Source organism: Leptopilina boulardi, unplaced genomic scaffold (assembly GCF_019393585.1).
Source record: "Leptopilina boulardi isolate dan_hultmark-lab unplaced genomic scaffold, ZJU_Lbou_2.1 LbouV2_78, whole genome shotgun sequence".
Classification (NCBI taxonomy): Eukaryota; Metazoa; Arthropoda; class Insecta; order Hymenoptera; family Figitidae; genus Leptopilina; species Leptopilina boulardi.
The window spans coordinates 373787-392162 of NW_026138025.1; the positions used below are offsets into that span (position 1 = coordinate 373787).

The following is an 18376-nucleotide window of genomic DNA, read 5'->3' on the forward strand; positions in this document are numbered from 1 at the left end:
AAATAGCGTGTTTTTCAACGTTTTGCTATTGTTTATATGCTATTTGTTCAAAAATTTCAAAATTTTTATTGTATGTTTATTTTAATTCAGAAAACGTTGTTTAAACGTTAAAATATTTCCAAAAAAGCGTGTCTTTGCAACGTTTTTCAACGTTTTGCTGTTGTTTATATGCTATTTTTTCAAAAATTTTAAAATTTTAATAATTTGATATATTTTAATTCAGAAAACGTTGTTTAAACGTTAAAATATTTCCAAAAAAACGTGTTTTAGCAACGTTTTTCAACGTTTTGCGATTGTTTATTTTCTAATTGTTCAAAAATTTCAAAATTTCAATAATTTGATATATTTCAATTCAGAAAACGTTGTTTAAACGTTGAAATATTTCCAAAAAAGCGTGTTTTTGCAACGTTTTTCAACGTTTTGCGATTGTTTATATTCTAATTTTTCAAAATTTCAATAATTTGATATATTTCAATTCAGAAAACGTTGTTTAAACGTTGAAATATTTCCAAAAATAGCGTGTTTTTCAACGTTTTGCTATTGTTTATATGCTATTTGTTCAAAAATTTCAAAATTTTAATTGTATGATATATTTTAATTCAGAAAACGTTGTTTAAACGTTAAAATATTTCCAAAAAAGCGTGTCTTTGCAACGTTTTTCAACGTTTTGCTGTTGTTTATATGCTATTTTTTCAAAAATTTCAAAATTTTAATAATTTGATATATTTTAATTCAGAAAACGTTGTTTAAACGTTAAAATATTTCCAAAAAAACGTGTTTTTACAACGTTTTTCTAATGTTAATATTTTTATTGTTTAAAATTTTTTCATTTTTTGTAATTTAATTTATTTTAACGCAGAAAATGCTGTTAAAACGTTGAATAATTTCTAAAAAAAACGCTTTTTTAAATGTATCATTTTATTACTTTATTTTACAAATTATTTCGTTTCTATATTTTTAAAATTCAAAACCTTTGTTATAAAAAAGAAATTACAGGCATATTTATGAGAATATGCGAAAAAAGGGGGATTTTTTTTTTTTAATTAGAAAAGTCTTGTACATTTAGGAAAAATATGAATTTCTAATCGCATTATTATTATAACTTTGCACGCACAATAAATATCAGCGATTAATTATTCATCGCTTAATTAAAAGTTTAAGTATACTATATTTATATAACTACAATTAAATCGAAATCTTTTTCTTATATTCACAAACTTTGCAGTTAAAAAAAAAATGGAAACAAAAAAAAATATATTGTTTTCTTCGTAATAATATTGTTGCTTCGCAAATATTTCATGAAAAAGAAAAAAAATTAAATAAAATAAGGAAACGACAGTTTTTTTGAAAAAAAGTGCAAACAAGAAAATAGTAAATATTATTTTCTTGTTTTTCTTGTTTTTGAAAGAAAAAAAAAAAAAAACGAAAAGAAATTTTTGATGTCGACTAAAAGAGCGTTTCCTACGATTATACGCTGTAAAAAAAATTTAATAATTATATATAATATATAAATATATATATATAAAAAAAATTAATAACTCCGATCGATTTAGTGGCTCGATTAAACGAATCATCTAGATTATATCGAATTGTACATTGACTCTGATAATAAGTCGATTTAATAAAAATGCTGGTTTCTGTTTTAAAAACAGTACCATTGCCACAGAAAAAATCATATTTTTCTTGAAAATTTATTGAATCTCTTTCTTTTTTATTTAAACAAAAAATTAAAAATAATTTTAATTATTTTTTTTATTTTCTATAAATAAATAAAAAAAAAATAACAATTTTATATTTTTAATTTCTTTTTAATTTTTACTAGTTACCTACTTTTGTTATTTAATTTTTTTTTTAAATTTAACTAGAATTATTAATTAAAACTATAATAATAAAAATTGAAAATAAAAAAATTTTGTATTAATCGGCTGGGTCTTTATTTGTTTTTTTTTCAGATTGAAGCTGACTGGCGGCAAAAGTGGAAAAAAAAGTTTCGTGTTCCTATTCTATTTTCTTAAAATCGCGAGTTTGGGGTGTTTTTTTTTAAATATTAAAATTAAAAAAATTTTTTTTTTCGGTAGTGTTTAAATTTACTTTAACTCTTTGAGATTCAAATTTTTTTCTTTAAAAAACATTTTTTTAATTTTAAGTATTTATTCATTATTTTGACACAAATTTAAATTATCAAAATAGGTTATATTTTTTTTAACAAAAAAAAAAAAATTTTGGTTCTAAAAGGGTTAAATAATTTAAAATATATGAAACGACGCGAAGAAAGGGACCTTAGAAGCAAACGAATTATATAGGTTATGTTAACGACAGTTTTACATTAATTAAAATTTTTTTTCGTTTCTGTAACATCAAATTCAGTTTTTATTGATTATTTTAGATATAATGAAGAAAAATAATTGGTTTGCATTAAAAATTAATCCTCTTTGTATATTTTTACTTTGAAATTTCAAAACATAATCTATATAATTTTTTGCTTCTTTGGTCCCTTTTTTCGCGACGCGTCACATATTTTTATTTTTCATATTTTTTTTGTGCCGGAAGTGTTCGAATTTTTTTTTAAATCGCTTGTGAGTGTTTTTTTTTCTTAAAATGTAGAAAATTTATGGAGAATGCAGCTCCAGGATGGAGATCGGTCATGGATAATTTGAATTTAAGGTAAGATTTCATTTCAATTTTTTTATTAATAATATTTTTTAGTAACTAATTTATTGCATAAAAAAACGTTTTTTTGTAATTTGAGAATTATTTTCAAACTAGCGATGTATTCCTTGCTCGCTAACGCTCGCTCGGTTAAAATTGTACTTATTGTTGTTTACTAATTGTAGTTTATGTATATTATATATATAATTTATGTTTTAAATTAATATCTTATTAATATTGTATAAAATTTATGTTAAAATTGAAAGAAGATGTTACATAAAAATAGTTTGTAAATTTTTCTAAAAGCATATATGCAAAGTATTTTGATTTATTTGAAAATAATTGAAAATAGATTTTTCAAGGACGGTGTCGAGGTCACGGGGTCGATGTCGTTTTTCGAAATTTGTTAACTTAATATAATAGAAGATGTTTCGTTTTAAATTAAGAAATGTTAAAATTATTAAGTTAAAAACATTTGATTTTAATGACACTTAAAATTAGACACAATATTATAGGTTACAAACTAAAAATTGAAAAACAACAATAAATAATAAAAAATAATAAAAAATTGAAAAAATCAAAAAATTCTTAAAAAATTGCAAAATAACCCTTTTTCGGGTTAAAATTGAAAAAAGATGTTACATAAAAATAGTTTGTAAGATTTTCTAAAAGCATATATGCAAAGTATTTTGATTTATTTGAAAATAATTGAAAATAGATTTTTAAAGGACGGTGTCGAGGTCACGGGGTCGGTGTCGTTTTTCGAAATTTGTTAACTTAATATAATAGAAGATGTTTCGTTTTAAATTAAGAAATGTTAAAATTATTATGTTAAAAACATTTGATTTTAATGACACTTAAAATTAGACACAATATTATAGGTTACTAACTAAAAATTGAAAAACAACAATAAATAATAAAAAATAATAAAAAATTGAAAAAATCAAAAAATTCTTAAAAAATTGCAAAATAACCCTTTTTCGGGTTAAAATTGAAAAAAGATGTTACATAAAAATAGTTTGTAAGATTTTCTAAAAGCATATATGCAAAGTATTTTGATTTATTTGAAAATAATTGAAAATAGATTTTTAAAGGACGGTGTCGAGGTCACGGGGTCGGTGTCGTTTTTCGAAATTTGTTAACTTAATATAATAGAAGATGTTTCGTTTTAAATTAAGAAATGTTAAAATTATTATGTTAAAAACATTTGATTTTAATGACACTTAAAATTAGACACAATATTATAGGTTACTAACTAAAAATTGAAAAAACAACAATAAATAATAAAAAATAATAAAAAATTGAAAAAATCAAAAAATTCTTAAAAAATTGCAAAATAACCATTTTTCGGGTTAAAATTGAAAAAAGATGTTACATAAAAATAGTTTGTAAGATTTTCTAAAAGCATATATGCAAAGTATTTTGATTTATTTGAAAATAATTGAAAATAGATTTTTCAAGGACGGTGTCGAGGTCACGGGGTCGGTGTCGTTTTTCGAAATTTGTTAACTTAATATATTAATTTCAAATGGTTTCAAAATTATAAGCCAAAATAATTATTAAATAATTGCTACCTATACAGTAGCAGTTCCTATGGTACTACCAAGGCGCCTGTAAATATACTTCCCGTTGTACTCCCTGCTCCATCGGGTTGCATAGCAACAGGAGCTAATTTCCTTTTTTTTAAAAAACGTTTTGTAATAACGAAATAGTAAAAAAAAAAAAAACTTTAAAAATTTACAAAATAAATAATGGTTTAATAAATTTTGATTTAAAAATTATTTTATTTTTTTCCAAGATAATTATAAAATGTTTAATTTGAAACAAGAAATTTTGTTTGGAAAAATGTAATTTATAGATAATAATATAAATTTTTTTTTAATTATAATTTTATATTTTGTCGCAAAATAATTTTTAGGAAGAAAAGAAATTTTTTAAAACATTATTTTTAATTTTTGTATTTATATTTTTATTTACTATAATTACATTAATTTTTGTACAAACTAAAATATACATTAAATGTAATTTTTTGGTTGAACTGTAACTTCTGAAAAATCGATCCAATGACCATATATATATATATTTAGTATAACTATATTTACAAAAATTCCCTTAAAAATATATAAGTAAATTGAAAACATTTGAAAAATTCTGTACAAAATTTTTTTTTTTTCTTAAACAGTTGCCAGCAATCTGCTAAAATTTAGCAAACATTTTCATTCATTAAAAAAAAAATCAATCATTCCATGACAATTTTCTATTTACAATTTTAAATGTCGTTTTTTTAAATAATAATTAATTAATATGTACAATTTTTCCTATTACTACTATAAAATGAAAAAAAAATAGAAAAATATTCTATTTGAAGAAATAGAAAATTTTTTAAATCACTGGATTTGTCCCAGATTTGAAAAAGCAAATCTTTTTTTTTTTTTTTTTAATTTATCATTTACTAATTTTATTTCTTTTATTTTAAAACTATTATTAAAACGAAAAATCTAATTTTAACTTCTGAATTTATCGTTTAGAAAAAAACAATTTTCAAAAATTTTCATATTTACAAAAAAAAATTTTCTACCCTATAATTTTATTTCGATTTAAAAATTAATCGACATCAGTACTGGCGTTAAAAACGATTTTAAAAATCATCTATTTTTAATATTATCACTTAAATCATTTTTAAAAACGCAAAATTTTCGACGTTAATTATTTTTTTAATATCGACAATTTAAAATCTATAGAAACTTAAAAGAAAACGATAATTTTAAATTCGAAATATTTAAAATTGATATATCAATAACTGTTAACACAAAATATCGATATACACAATTACATTTAATCGATATTTTGAATATCGTGTTAAAATTAATTTTTTCATCGTTATTTTAAAACTAAGAGATAAAAGTTTATTTAGAAGAAAAAAAAATAAGGCGGGGCATCGCGTGGTAAAAAAAATTCAAAAAAATAGGCGTGGCTTCTCTCTGGTGGGAGTAAAGTAGGCGGGGTCTACAGAAAAAGTTAGAGACAAAGGCGTGTCTCTTTCATCAGATGGGAGTTAGAAAAGGCGTGGCCTAAAATAAAGTGGGCGAAAAGATAGGCGTGTTTATTCATAGTAGTTGGATTAAAAAAAAGAGGAGGAATATTTCATAAATAGGCGTGGCCTAAAATAATGTGGGCGGAAAAATAGGCGTATTCATTTATGATAGGTGGATCCAAACAAGGAGAATAGGATGGTTATTTTATAAATAGAAAATAAAGTGAGAAAAAGAGGCGTGGCTTAATAGAAAGCGGAGAAATAGGCATGTTCATCTGTAGTAGGCGGAGCCAAGCATTGAGAGAAGAATAGTTTGTTTTTTTAAATAGGCGTGACTTAAAAATAAAAGTAAAAAAAGGCGTGGCTTAATATAAAGTGGGCGGAGAAATATGCGTGTTCATCTGTAGTAGGCGGAGCCAAAGAGAAGAATTGTACTTTTATAAATAGGCGTGGCTTAATAATAAAGTAAGATGAGAAATGGGCGTGCCCTTATATGAAGTAGGAGGAGAAATAGGCGTGGCTTAATACAAAATGGGAGTTAAGTAGGTGGAGCCAGTAGGCGTGTCCATTCACAAATTTAAAAAAAAAGTAAAATCAAATAAATATTTTAAAAATACATTACAACAAATCTAAATAGTAAAAATTTTAATAATCTACTTATGGAAGACAAGTATTTTCAAAAAAAATTTCCCTAATCAGAGAAAACTGGTATAAATATGGGCGTTACCACTTTTGAATCACTCTACCTTTTAGAGAGTTGGCGGGGTTTAAAAAAAATTAGCCAAAAAAAACTTATTTACAATCCCAAATGCATTATATACATTTTTCAATTAATACCAACTATAAAAAGGTTGATGTGGTGTGGGTCTTGGTGGTTGTTGAAAACTTTGACTCGCATAATGACTGCTGAATTGATGCGGGTGTGTTGTATGCGAATGTTGTTGAATATTACCCGGTGGTGTTGGTAGTCCAACTCGATTACCACTATTACTGATTGGTGGTAAATTCCATGGTGGTGAGGAATTACCTTGACTCGATGGTTGTTGTTGTTGTTGTTGTTGTTGATGATGATGATGATGATTAACAGGTGAGACAGAAGAAATTGGAAGATCACTCGATGATGTTAAATGCTCTGATCCTGGATTTGAATTTGAACCCATCATTGTGACAAGTGAATTGGGAGTTGGTGGCAATTGATGAGCAGTGTTTTGTTGATAGGTTGATGAATGCACTGGTGATAGTTGATGACTCATGTGTGTTGTTGCATTTGGCGATGAGGTAGGCGGTAGAAGTGTTGTTGGATAGCTTACGGACGGTGGAAGACTGTAAGTTGGAGTCGAGCAAACGGACGATGCAAGGCGACTTGTGTCGGCGGTTAATTGATGTGGTATCGTTGAATGATGAGAGGGATATAAATCTGAAAAATGGAGAAAAAAAAATTTTTGTTAAATTAAGCCTCCTCATATTCCGCCTGTGTGACAAACGGTTTTCTCTAAGGTTATAGAGTAGATGCCAAGTGGAGATTTTAAAGATTTTAAAGGGAGGGATTTAAGGGGTTGGGGGATTTGGAATCTTGATGGGGATCCAAAGGAAGCGGGGCTTAAGGAAGAGGATCAGAAGGAAGTGCCAAAGGAAGGGAATCCAAAAGTAGAAGATCTAAAGTTAGGGAATTAGAAGGAAGAGGTTCCAAAGGAAACAGGTCCCAAGGAATAGGAACAGAAGGAGGAAGTATCAAAGGAAGGGAATCCAAAAATAGAAGGTTTAAAGTTAGGAAATCAACCAAAGGAAGGGAATCCAAAAGTAGAGGGTCTAAAGTTAGGGAATCAGAAGAAAGAGCTGAAGAGGATTAGGAAGATGATTTAAGGAGTTGGATCAGAAGGAAGAGGATCTGGTACAAGACGTTCCAGAGGAAGAGGATTCAAAGGAACAGGATCAAGAGTTTCAAAGGAAGGGGATCAGATGCAAAAGGTACCAAAGGAAGAGGATCCAAAAGATCAGAAGGAACAGGATTAGAAGAGGTGTAAGGGATCAGGAGAGAGATCCTTAGGTAGAGGATTAGGAATAAAATTCAAATAAAGGCATCAAAAGGAAGAGCTTCAATAGAACAAAGAGAAGATTCCCCAAAATTAAAAAAAAAACCCTCCGAAAAAATGGAATCGAATATTTTTTGGCTTTCTAATAAAGTCCAAGAGAGAGAGGGATACGTGTCGTCAATTAATGATGCCGGTGTGTTTCCATGATCGAAATTTCCCTTCAAGCGGAAATTGCATAAGTGACTCAGCACATTTGACACAACACCGGTTCGAGGATGGTGTTTCTTGCATGCGGCTTTAAAACCGGTATACACATTGTAACGCTCATAAAATGACTAGCCCGATTGTTTCGATATCCCGTAGTGCCGAGAACGGCTTCCGGTAATTGTCCATCAAGTTTGCTCCTGTTTTAAACAAAACTTTCACAAAACCATTCAAGGACAATTTAAAATCTATTTAGAATGATTTTTGTTTCTCTCTCTCTCTCTCTATCAAGGACATTTATATTCAATTAGAAGTTAAATAGAATAATAATAATAATAATAATAATAGAAAATCAACTTACCGGGACTTGAGGAGAATACTGGATCTGGAAGACTTTGTCCATGATGTGGATGTGAATGTGTTGGTGGTAATGAAGCGCCAGAATGTGAATGTGGCGCTGCTGGTGGTGGATGAAGAACATAAGGTGTTGCTGAATAGGGAACTGAACTAACATAGCCACTTGATGTTGTCGATGATAATTGTTTGCGTAGTCTTGCTCTACGATTGCTGAACCATACTTGAATGCGAGCCTCAGTTAATTTTGTACGTTGTGCTAATTCTTCTCTTGTATAAATATCAGGATATTGTGTTCTTTCAAAAGCCCTTTCCAATTCATCTAATTGATGTGCTGTAAATGTTGTACGACTACGACGTTGTTTGCGCTTCAATGGAATTCCCGGTTCACTCTCACAATCGGATCCTGAACTTGTCTTTCCTAAAATTAATTATTAATTAGTTGTTTTTGATTTTAGTGATTTTTATTCACTAAAGAAATTTTCCTTTAGGATTTTTCAAAAATTATGTTTATAGGGATTTCCAAAAATTAATTTTCGCTTTTGGGTTTCTTCCAATATTAATAGTCTCTAAATTTTTTTTGGAAGTTTAATAACTCTTTGGGCTTGTTTAGAATAGCTTAAAATTTAATTTTAAAAGTCATTAGTTTAATTTAATTTACTATAAGGCACGTGTCCAATGCACACGTGATTTTTGAAGTTTGTTTCGGCAAAAAAAAGGGCTGAGAAAAAGAGAAGATAAAAACAAAAAAATTCAAGTCTACCGCAAATTAGTTGCAATCATTCATTCCGAGACTAATAAAAGGTTATGGAAAGTTGGAATTACTGGCCGGGGCATCGAGAACGTTTAAGCTACCGAAAGATATATAATTTTCTGTTTGATTTCCGAAGAAGCTATATAAAAGTAATCCACGTGTATATATTTATGAATCGAAACTTTTAATTTCGATGAAAAAATTCACTCAATTTTGAATCGCGCCCACCATTTAATTAATTTATCTCTTAATTTTTCTTTAAATTAGAAATTAGTAGTATTTTTTGTAATATTTTTAAAATCTTTTGCATCAATTTTATGGATGCGCAAATAAAAAATTATAAAATACAATTTTTTTAAATAATTTCGAATAAAATCAAAATTTTAATTATAAAAAAAGTGGAGGAAAATGTAAAGATTAATTTGTGTTATAAATTTTTTTGTAGACTAGAAAAAATGGTTTTCTCAAACGTATATGTGTGTGTGTGATACTTAACGCCCCGCGGTTATTTAAATGAATTCTCTTTTTAAAGTCCTTTCAGTGTTTTATTTTTTTTTTTTTATATAGAAGGTCGGCAACCTCACAGAACTATCGTCTTACTGAAGGAGTTCCCCCGCTCTTTTTCTTGCTTCTTAGGACCTTTCATCTTTGCCGACTAGCTACCCTCAAATGGTCTTACGATGAGCCCTCGTGGGTACACATTTCATTTGTCATGTCATGTGGTCTCTCTCTCTCTCTTTCTCAATCTTATAATTTGACTTTGATTATAAAAATATAATTAACAAATCATAGAATGAATACCAATATAGAAAACATGATTTACTCGATTGAAATTTTAGAAATCTTCTTAAGAGGTTATGCAAGGAGGACTGTAGAAATTATTTATTTTTGCTTATAGTTTGTAAAAAAAAATTGTATTTTTGTTATAATTTTCACGAAGAAAAATTTTTTTGAAGGTGGAAAATCAATATATTTCTACAGTAGAGGTGAAAAATTATTTTGAAGGTGGAAAATATTCTTAAAAGGTTGAAAATTATTTCAAAGGTGGAAAATTTATGCTGTTGAAGGGAAAATTAGGTGGAAAATTATCTCGAAAGGTGGTTAGAATTTTCACGAAAAATAATTTTTGAAGGTGGAAAATCAATATATTTCTACAGTAGAGGTGAAAAATTATTTTGAAGGTGGAAAATTTATGTTGTTCAAGGGAAAATTATTCTAATAGTGGAAAAATTTTCCAAAAAAATATGAAAAATTATTTTGTAGGTGGAAAATTATTTTCAGAATTAATTTTCAAAGGTGGAAAATTATTTTGCAGGTTAAATTATTTTCAAAGGTGGAAAATTAAAACGATGTGGAGAAAAAAAAGTAGCTTGAAGGTGGAAAATTATAACGTAGAAGGAAATGTTGATATCTTATAAAAGGTGGAAAATTAACTTGTAGGTCGAAAATGATTTTAAATTTCGCAGGTGGAAAATTATTTCATACAAAGGGAATTTTTCTTCGATGGAAAATTGTCTTGGAAGTAGAAAATAATTTTGAAGGTGGAAAAATTTGTACCAAAGTGGTAAATTATTTTATAGATGAAAAATAAATTTAAAAGTGGAAAATTTTTTAGAAGAAAAAAATTATTTTTCAAAAAAGTTGAAAAAATTGTAAAAACGAGTAAAAAATTTTTTTTTTGTTTTAATAAAAAAAAGCATTGTCAATTTTCTCCTTTGGACCACCAAGGAGCAATAACTTTCCCCGATTATCGACTGGCCTCGACAAGCTGGAAATCGACGAATGAATATATTAAATGCGTGTATTAATCACTCGTGTTCCCTCTGCGCTCTTTGGAAATTGCCGGCTTTGCCATATAAAAGCTGCAACGCTACTCAGTAGCACCTACGATCAAAGCAGGCTCTGTAATTTTCATGCCGCGCACACCTCACTCTCAGGTGCATATATATGCGGATATTCAACGCTTCGTATTTGAACGCCTAAAGAATAATGCTTTATATAATATACTCAATGTATAATATATATATATATACTTTTGCGTCAAGAAAAAATAAATATAGTCCCCCCTCTTTGTGATGTTTTGTGTATTAAGGAAAATTTTCTTGTAATTTTCAAAAAAAAAAACTACATATTTTAAAAGTGCGGAAAATTTAAGGAAAAACGAAAATTGCAGGTTGAAAAATTATTTTGAAGGTGGGAAATCTTGTAGATGTAAATTTTTTAAAAGTAGAAAATAATTTTGAAGGTGGGAAAATTTGTATCAAGGTGGAAAACTATTTTGTAGGTTGAAGAATTTTTTCCTAGACAATGAAAGTGGAAAAATTCGTATCAAGGTGGAAAATTATTTGGAAAGTTAATTATTCTGTAAGTGGAAAATTACATTAAAGATAAAAAATATCTTCTAGGTGGAAATTTTTTTTTTTCTTTAAAAGTAGAAAATAACTTTTAAGGTAGGAAAATTTGTATCAAGGTGGAAAACTATTTTGTAGGTTGGAAAATTTTTCTCCTAAACAATGAAATTGGAAAAATCGTATTTAAGGTGGAAAAATTCGTATCAAGGTGGAAATTTTTTTTCTTTAAAAGTAGAAAATAACTTTTAAGGTAGGAAAATTTGTATCAAGGTGGAAAATTATTTTGTAGGTTGGAAAATTTTCTCCTAAGCAATGAAAGTGGAAAAATCGTATTTAAGGTGAAAAAATTTGTATCAAGGTGTAAAATTATTTCGAAAGTTAATTATTCCATTAGTGGAAAATTACATTAAAAATAGAAAATATCTTCTAGGTGGAAAATTTTTTCTTTAAAAGCAGAAAATAACTTTGAAGGTAGGAAAATTTGTATCAAGGTGGAAAATTATTTTGTAGGTTGGAAAATTTTCTCCTAAGCAATGAAAGTAGAAAAATCGTATTTAAGGTGGAAAAATTCGTATCAAGGTGGAAAATTATTTGGAAAGTTAGTTATTCCATTAGTGAAAAATTACATTAAAGATAGAAAATATCTTCTAGGTGTAAAAATTTTTTCTTTAAAAGTAGAAAATAACTTTGAAGGTAGGAAAATTTGTATCAAGGTGGAAAATTATTTTTTAGGTTGGAAAATTTTCTCGTAAATAATGAAAGTGAAAAATTCGTATTATAGTGAAAAACGAGGTGGAAAATCATATTTTAGGTGTAAAATTCCCTAATGAAGGTGGAAAATTATCTCATAGGTTGTATTGAGATGGAAAAGTGAAAAATGTAAATTTTTTTTGAAATTTTTTTTTTTTTTTAACAACTCACCATCTCCAATTTTTGTTTCATCTTCAATGTCACGTCCCCGTAAAAGACGTGAAATAGCCGAAACACTTGGAGCACTTCCTCTATCGCACATTCCCTCTTTAATAAGTCTGTCTCTAATTTCCCATGAGAATGAACTTGGATTTTCTCGTTTATAATCTTCAATTCTCGATTCAACCTCAGGTGTTGCTACTCGTGGTTTACTTCCTCCAATAACACCAGGCCTAATACTTCCGGTTTCTTGATAGCGATTCAAAATTTTCGAAACACATCCATGTGATACTCTAAGTTGTCTGGAAATAAAAAAATAAATAAATTTTATTCAATATCCTTTTAAATTGTTTCTTTAATTATTAATTAAATAATTAATTATTATTATTAGTTAATTAAAAATTATAATTTCTTTTTTCTTACCTCGATATCACGCAAGGTCGAACGCCACTTCCGGCCATTTCGACAATTTGCTTTCTTATGTGATTTGGAAGGGGTCTTCCATTAATGAATACACCTCCTAATTGATTAACACGACCCTGTCCCGGTATCGATCCCAGATCTAATAGAAAAAAAAAAGAAAAGAAAATTTAATAAAAAATTTTTTGTTGTAAAAATTAGAATTTTTTTTTGTAAGCTAATAAAAGTATAATAATTTTGCATTTTAAAAAAAAAAGGAAAAAATGTTTCAAAGAAAAATAGACAAAATAAGGAGTAAAGAGGAGGTGGTGTGTGTGAGGGGTTTGGGGGGGGGGTGAAGTGAGAACAATAAATTTTGCGATCTAATGGTTTTTTTTTCTACTATAATCTAGCGGTTAACAAAATTGCCGCTACAAAACTAACGGGGAATTTATATCAGTTAGGCCTCGTCGTGAAACAATCTTATTTGCGAACTAAACTCTTGTCATATATATTTTCATATAATATATGTGTATATAAATACATAATTAAATAATAAATCAAAAATATCGAAATAAATTAAAACTATTGCAAACGATCGATAAATATAAAAAAATCGATTTATATCGCTATTTATCGATATGTATCGCAAAAATTGATATATCGCAGAAATCGATTTATATCGTAAAAATCGATATATCGCAGAAATCGATTTTATCGCTATTTATCCATATGTATCGCAGAAATCGATTTATGTCGCTATTTATCGATATGCATCGCAAAAATCGATTTATATCGTAAAAATCGATATATCGCAGAAATCGATTTATATCGCTATTTATCGATAAGTATAGCAAAAATCGATTTATATCGTAAAAATCGATATATCGCAGAAGTCGATTTATATCGCTATTAATCGATATGTATCGCAAAAATCGATTTATATCGTAAAAATCGATATATCGCAGAAATCGATTTATATCGCTATTTATCGATAAGTATAGCAAAAATCGATTTATATCGTAAAAATCGATATATCGCAGAAGTCGATTTATATCGCTATTAATCGATATGTATCGCAAAAATCGATTTATATCGTAAAAATCGATATATCGCAGAAATCGATTTATATCGCTATTTATCGATATGTATCGCAAAAATCGATATATCGCAGAAATCGATTTATATCGCTATTTATCGATATGTATCGCAAAAATCGATTTATATCGTAAAAATCGATATATCGCAGAAATCGATTTATATCGTAAAAATCGATATGTATCGCAAACATTGATTTATATCGTAAAAATTTATATATATCATAAAAATCTATATATATCGCTATTTATCGATGTGTATCGCAAAAATCGATAAATATAGATATAAATCGATATGTTTCGCAATTTTTCGATATATATCGTAAAAATCGATAAAAATAGCAAAAAAAAATCGATAAATATCGAAAAATTTGACAAAAAAAACTGCAAATTTGAATTTAAAATAACTGAAAACTGATAATTTTTTAAAAATATTTTTTAATTATACTTTTTTTTAAAAATCGCTTTCTCTCAAGTACGGCAAAAAAAAAATAAATAAACACACTGATTCTCATGGTTTTGATGAGGAAAGGGGAGGGAGGGGGGGGGGTGAGCAGACAATTTAGCAATAAAATTGGGAAATTATCGGATATCGTTTAGTTCAAAGTGATACAAGAAAGTATTAAAAGGAAAAAAAAAAAAAAAAAAAAAGTGAAACAGATTTTACTCGGTGATTCTTATATTGGGCAATAAATGACAATAATTAGAGATAGATATTTGTACTTTCGTCAAGAAATTCAGTTTTTTTTTCTTTTTTTTTTTTAATTTTAAACAAGAAAAAGAAAACGAGAGCGGACGACAAAAAGTTCAAAAAACGATTGCTTAAAATGGCGGAGTGTCATTATGTAATACTCCTATGCTTACGTGCGTCTTTGTGGCACCTGAAATAAATCGTCTGTAAACTCTTGCTCAATATTTGAAAAAAAAGAAAAAAAAAAAATTCTTTTACAAAAATTGAACAAATTACAGTGAAAATTTCTTTTCAAATCGAATTTTTATGTTTTTAATTTTATAATATTAAATTATACGGACGGGACAGACAGACAAAAAATTTAAATTTTTTTAAAATTGCGGAAATCGAAGAATTTTTCCTAGAAATTATTTCTTTTAAAGAAAAATTTTTGGGTAATATAAGAGCGAGATTACGTAAAAAAGATTTTTTTTAAAAAAAACTCAAATTTATAGGCAGTAAAAAAAAAAGATCATTGTCAAAAAAAAAATTGTGCAACGCGAACATTGTAAAAATATATAATTTTAAAAGGCCTTTTGAAGGTAATTTTGTCCCTTGAAATATTTTTTTCAGACATTTTTAAATATCCTAAAGTTTTTTTTTAGTACAATATGGTGTAAATGCGAAAATCATTTCAAAAGGGACATTTGCAAAATTTTTTTTGTTTTTTAATTAACAATTTATGAAAAATATAAAAATTTCTAAAAATTGAGAATGTATTTTTTTTTCATTTGCTAGAGACCAAAAAAAAAATGAGCTAAAAGGTAAAGTTTTGGAAATTTTTCTTAAAAGGGGGTCTCTCTCTCTCTCTTTGCGACAAGAAAGCTTATAGCAATATAATATAGCTTTTGCCTTTTCTTCAGTATTATGGAAAAAAGAATATTTTCTCAATTTATGACGGGGTCATTAATGTAAATGTTTCGGTCATTTCGACCATTTTCCAGGGCGTATGGTTCCCCCCGCAGGTAGAGTTATATATCAGTGCGTGTTGCCGCACGGTCAAAATTTCCCGGATTGTGTGTGCGCGCTTTTCAATGTACAAAAAGAAAAGGAAAAATTTTTTTTTTTTTTTTCTCGGGGGGCCCCTCCACACAAATCCCGCAATAAAATTCCCACGCGCCAAAAAAAAATTGCAAGAAGGGTCTTTAAAAACAGTTTTTTTTCTCTTCATTTTAAATCCAATGCAAACAATTTTTTTTTTTGCCATCCAAAAATAAGATATTTTACTAAAAAAAAAAAAAGTAATAAAATTTTTCGGAAAAATATAGAAAAAAATATTTAATCCTGAAAAAGGATTTTTTGAAAAAATTGTGGGAATTAAAAAAAAATGTTATAATAATGAAAAGAGAGGGAAATTTATTTATTTATCCCGCAGTCCATTTTGGACGATAAATAAATAATAATTGTAATAATAATAGAAAAAAATACTTAAAAGTAGAAATAATAAAAATTATAAAAAATAAAAAAAAGTAATAAAATTTGTACCTTGAAATGAATATCCGGTAAAGCATGGCCGCATCATCGAAAAATTAGTAGTGACCGTCATTTCACAATTTTCAAAGGCCACTGGCGCAGAATTGGTGATTTTTCTCCCCTTTCTTCTTTTTTTTTCAAAAAGAAAAACACAAATCCAAAAAAAAAAATGGGATATCTCCCACACCTTAAGTTCACGTTACACTTAATTTCCTTGTTTTTTTTTTTATCCCCCTTTAAATTTCGGGCACAAGTCTTCAAAATTTTCTTTCACTCTTCTCACCAAAAAAAAAAAAAAATCGAAATATTCTAAAAAGGTGACTTTTATATTTTTAAAATGCCACTAATATCCAGTTGTTTCTTTCTTTCTTTTTTTTTCGACTCCGAACTGAGCAGAGAATTTACACCGAACGAAATTCAGAGCCTGACTGAAGTATGAGAAGCGCGAACGTAAGGATCTAAAGTTTGTACCAAGGTTTTTGAAGCCACACCTCCGCGTAAATAATTCGATGGCTAAAAGTGGGGCCCAATGAATTTTTGTCTAAACGCCTCTGGTGAAAACAGGTTTTGTAAAGGTGTAAAATTATTGCGACCAATTGCAAAGAGATGAGGGCGTTAAATGGGAGGAGTAAACTTGTTAGGGGGCGATGGTAGAGGAGTGGGGGACGCTTACTCTGATGATCCACAAGTGTTGGGCGTACAGTACACGTATTATCGTATATATATATATATATATATGTATATGTACATAGGATATATTATTTCATTTTCCCGACGGAATCGCTTCCATTTTGCTGGCGAATGGATTCGCACCGCCTACGACAAATAATAATAATAATAATAATGACACTATGATTTAGAGGCTTTAGATCATGATTATTGGTTCAATGGCCTGGCTCTCAATCTCAATTTAGAATTACAAAAAAATTTGAATAATTTTTTTTTTCTTTCTTTACGATATATTTGTAATTTTTAATCAAAATCCGTCTGTTCGTCGTCCGTAATAAGTTAAAAATAAAATTGTCTATTTATTAGTGAAAAAAAAAACTCAAGAAAAATTATATTTAAAGTGGAAAAATTATATTTTCTATTTGGAAAAAATTGTCAAAAAATTTTTAAAGGTGGAAAATTGAATGTGAAGTACTTTATCGAGTTTGAAAATAATATTAAAAGTGGAAAATTTTCATGTTTGTATATTAAAACTTAAAAGTGGAAAATTAAAAATTATCGTGAAGGTGGGAAAATAAAATTATAGACGTGGAAACTTATTTTGTAATTGGAAAAACTATGTTGTAAATTTTTAAAGGTGGAAAATTAAACGAACAGTAGAAAATTATTAGGTGGAAAATCGCACATTACCAAGTAGAAAATTTTCATGTGTATAATAAAAGAAAGAAAATTATTTTCTAGCTGGAAACTTTTGTTAAATATATAAAGGTTGAAAATTGTAAGAGAAGTACAAATTTATCTACTTGGAAAATAATATATTAAAAGTGGAAAATTGAAAATTATATTGAAGGTGGGAAAATAAAATTGTAAGTGGAAAACTATTTCGTAGTTGGAAAATCTAAGTTATAAATTTTTAAAGGTGTAAAATTTAAACATAATGTTGAAAATTATTAGGTGGAAAATCGCATATTAAAAGTGGAAAATTGTATGGAAAGATGAAAATTATCTTGAAGGTAAAAAAAATAAAATTGTAGGTGGAAAACTATTTCGTAGTTAGAAAAACAAACTTGTAAATTTTTGTAGGTGGAAAATTGAACGAACAGTAGAAACATTATCTTGAAGGGAAAATAAAATTGTAGGTGGAAAACTATTTCGTAGTTGGAAAAACTCCCTTGTAATATAATTCATTAAAGATGGAAAATTGAACGAACAGTAGAAAATTAGGTGGGAAATCGCATATTAAAGGTGGAAAATTTTTGTGTGTATAATAAAAGGAAGAAAATTATTTAGATTGTGGAAAATTATATTTGCAATAGAAAAATTATTTTCTAGTTGGAAAATCTTGTTGAATATTTAAAGGTGGAAAATTAGATAAGAAATACAAATTTAACTAGTTGGAATATAGTATATTAAAAGTGGAAAATTTCATGGAAAGTTAAAAAATTATTTTAAAGGTAGGAAAATAAAATTTTAGGTGAAAAATTATTTTTCAAACCTTCTACGCCATTTTCTACATTCAATGTGATTTTTCAACGAGATAATTTTCCACCTATCAAGCGAATTGCAAAAAAAAATTTTCAACTACGAAATCATTTTCCACTTAAAATTTTATTTTCCTACCTTCAAAGATATAATTTTACACTAAGATAATTTTTAACCTTCATACAATATTTTCCACTTTCATTATATAAACGAAAAAAAATTTCCACCTTAAATATGA

General features: G+C 27.4%; 1 protein-coding gene across 1 annotated transcript; it reads right to left on the bottom strand.

Moving 5' to 3' along the window:
- Positions 1-5239: 5239 nt before the first annotated feature.
- On the bottom strand, positions 5240-16427 carry LOC127290646 (protein gooseberry-like). Its single transcript, XM_051319353.1, has 5 exons — positions 16000-16427; positions 12712-12850; positions 12301-12590; positions 8282-8695; positions 5240-7100 (listed from the first exon to the last, which is right to left on the bottom strand). Exons 1-5 carry the CDS (start codon positions 16058-16060, stop codon positions 6514-6516), a joined length of 1491 nt encoding a protein of 496 aa, XP_051175310.1. The 5' UTR covers positions 16061-16427; the 3' UTR covers positions 5240-6513.
- Positions 16428-18376: the final 1949 nt, after the last annotated feature.

Bases quoted from the DNA above. Each gene is read 5' to 3' on its own strand.
- LOC127290646 (XM_051319353.1), bottom strand. From the start codon at position 16,060: ATGACGGTCACTACTAATTTTTCGATGATGCGGCCATGCTTTACCGGA. The intron at 12,591-12,711 runs GTAAGAAAAAAG...TTTTATTTCCAG, and splicing joins CGACCTTGCGTGATATCGAG to ACAACTTAGAGTATCACATG. The intron at 8,696-12,300 runs GTGAGTTGTTAA...AATTAATTTTAG, and splicing joins TGAAACAAAAATTGGAGATG to GAAAGACAAGTTCAGGATCC.